Source organism: Manacus vitellinus, unplaced genomic scaffold, assembly GCF_001715985.3.
Source record: "Manacus vitellinus isolate BGI_N305 unplaced genomic scaffold, ASM171598v3 scaffold_12_pilon, whole genome shotgun sequence".
NCBI lineage: Eukaryota > Metazoa > Chordata > Aves > Passeriformes > Pipridae > Manacus > Manacus vitellinus.
The window spans coordinates 17,811,846-17,813,464 of record NW_021938949.1 but is presented as its reverse complement, the minus strand read 5'-3'; the positions used below and the strand labels follow the sequence as shown (position 1 = coordinate 17,813,464).

General features: G+C 64.1%; 1 protein-coding gene across 1 annotated transcript in view; it reads left to right on the top strand.

The window, feature by feature from the left end:
• The first annotated feature begins 73 nt into the window (after window positions 1-73).
• LOC103763568 (serine/threonine-protein kinase SBK1) overlaps window positions 74-1,619 on the top strand; it is a 16,888-nt gene continuing 15,342 nt past the window's right edge. Inside the window, exon 1 of the mRNA XM_018067531.3 lies at window positions 74-160. Coding sequence (XP_017923020.2) covers window positions 99-160 — 62 coding nt within the window. The 5' untranslated portion in view covers window positions 74-98. The remainder of the gene's footprint in view (window positions 161-1,619) is intronic.

Genomic DNA, 1,619 nt, shown 5'->3' with positions numbered 1-1,619 from the left:
CCACCGCCGGCGCCGGCAAGGAAGATGCCAACACCCCTCCGGCACTGCGTGCCCTGCGGTCCCCCGAGCCCGGGCACGGCGGCCACTGGAGCAGAGCGATGGATTCCTTCTGCTTCGTCTGCTTCCAGAAAGAGGAGCTGCAGCCCCTGCACCTGCACAGGTCAGTGCTGCGGGTCCCGGGACACCACTGGTGGGGACACAGCACTGGTGGGGCTGTGCCATGAGCCCATGGTGGGGCATGGCATGGGAGCAGGGCACCGAGCGGGGCTGGGGGACAGAGCCTGGCGTGGGCCATGCCAAAGTTTCCTTTGGAGTAGGTGCATCCTCTCCCGGCCGGAGGAGTCCAGACCCCATTCTGTGCCGTGCAGCGCCCAGAGAGGCTGCAGTGCACAGCACGTGTGAGTGTCTGCCATGTGCTTCCCTGGCAGCAGCACTCTGGGGAACTCAGTGGGCATCCTGTGCCATGCCATGACATGCTGGTGTGCTCATGGGAGCAGGGCTGTGGGCAGCGATGTGCATTCCAGAGCTATCCCAAATCCATCCAGGAGATATCCCACCCACTCCTGCCCACCTGAGCAGGGTCCCTGGCCAGTCTCTCCTCTTCCCTGGCTGGCTGGGGCCAGGGAGCCAGAGCAGTTTGAGGGTCCCCAAGGACAGCCACGAGGCTCCCCAAGGCCTGTCCCTCTCAGCAGCTGCACCAGCACTCACCTCCCCCTTCCCCAAAATCTCCTCTGCCATCGGCGCTGCTGAGCGGCAGCCAAGGAGAATGTGCCGGAATTAGCCGGGCAGCCGGTGAGGATGCGAGGTGTGAATGCTGGAACACGTTGTGCCCAACTGCTCCTCCGTGGCACTGAGCCACTGCCGGCTCCTGTGCCATGCCTCCATCCCCAGAGCAGAGCTCCCACCCGCTCCAGCCAGGAGCCTGCCAGGCACTGGCTGCCCATGGGGGGGGCTCAGGGCCACGGGCTGGGCTGTGGGTGTGGGACAATCCAGGCCGTTTGTCCTTCCTCCCGGTGTGCGGGAAGTTGTAGGATTTGTTTTGGTGTAAATCCTGGGGTTTTAGAGCCTTGGTTTCCGTGAGTCACTGCCCAGGTGGGGGGGGACAGGGAGACCAGGGATCCAGAGGGGCCTTGGGTGTGGGTGCTGCTGGCTGAGGGATGCACAGAATTCCCAGGGCTCCCATCCCACAGCCCAGCCTGGGGCTGGAGCTGACTGGCAGCCTCCACACTGTGCTGGGTCACAGGTGTCACAAGTCTGTTGTTCTCAGCCACAGAGAAAGCACCCAGGGTGGCAGTGTGGTGGCCCAGAGTCCCAAATGGTGGCCACAGGGACCACCCCTCCCTGCTCAGGGGGATGGAGAAGGAGGAACATCCTTGGCTTGTGCCTGTCCTGCCCTGCTCCAGCGTGGGCTACACTGGGGGGTCCCTGTGTCTGAACCCCCCCTAGTTGTCACCAGTCTGTCCCTGAGCCTCTCTGCATCCCATGGTGACATGGTTGTCACTGCATGTCACCTCCAGCACAGCCCCAGTGGGGTAGCTCCTCTCGGGTGACCAAAGGGTGCTATCAGAGGGTGCTCCCTGGTCCTGCCACGTGCGCCAGGGCCAGTAAGCGGGGCCCAC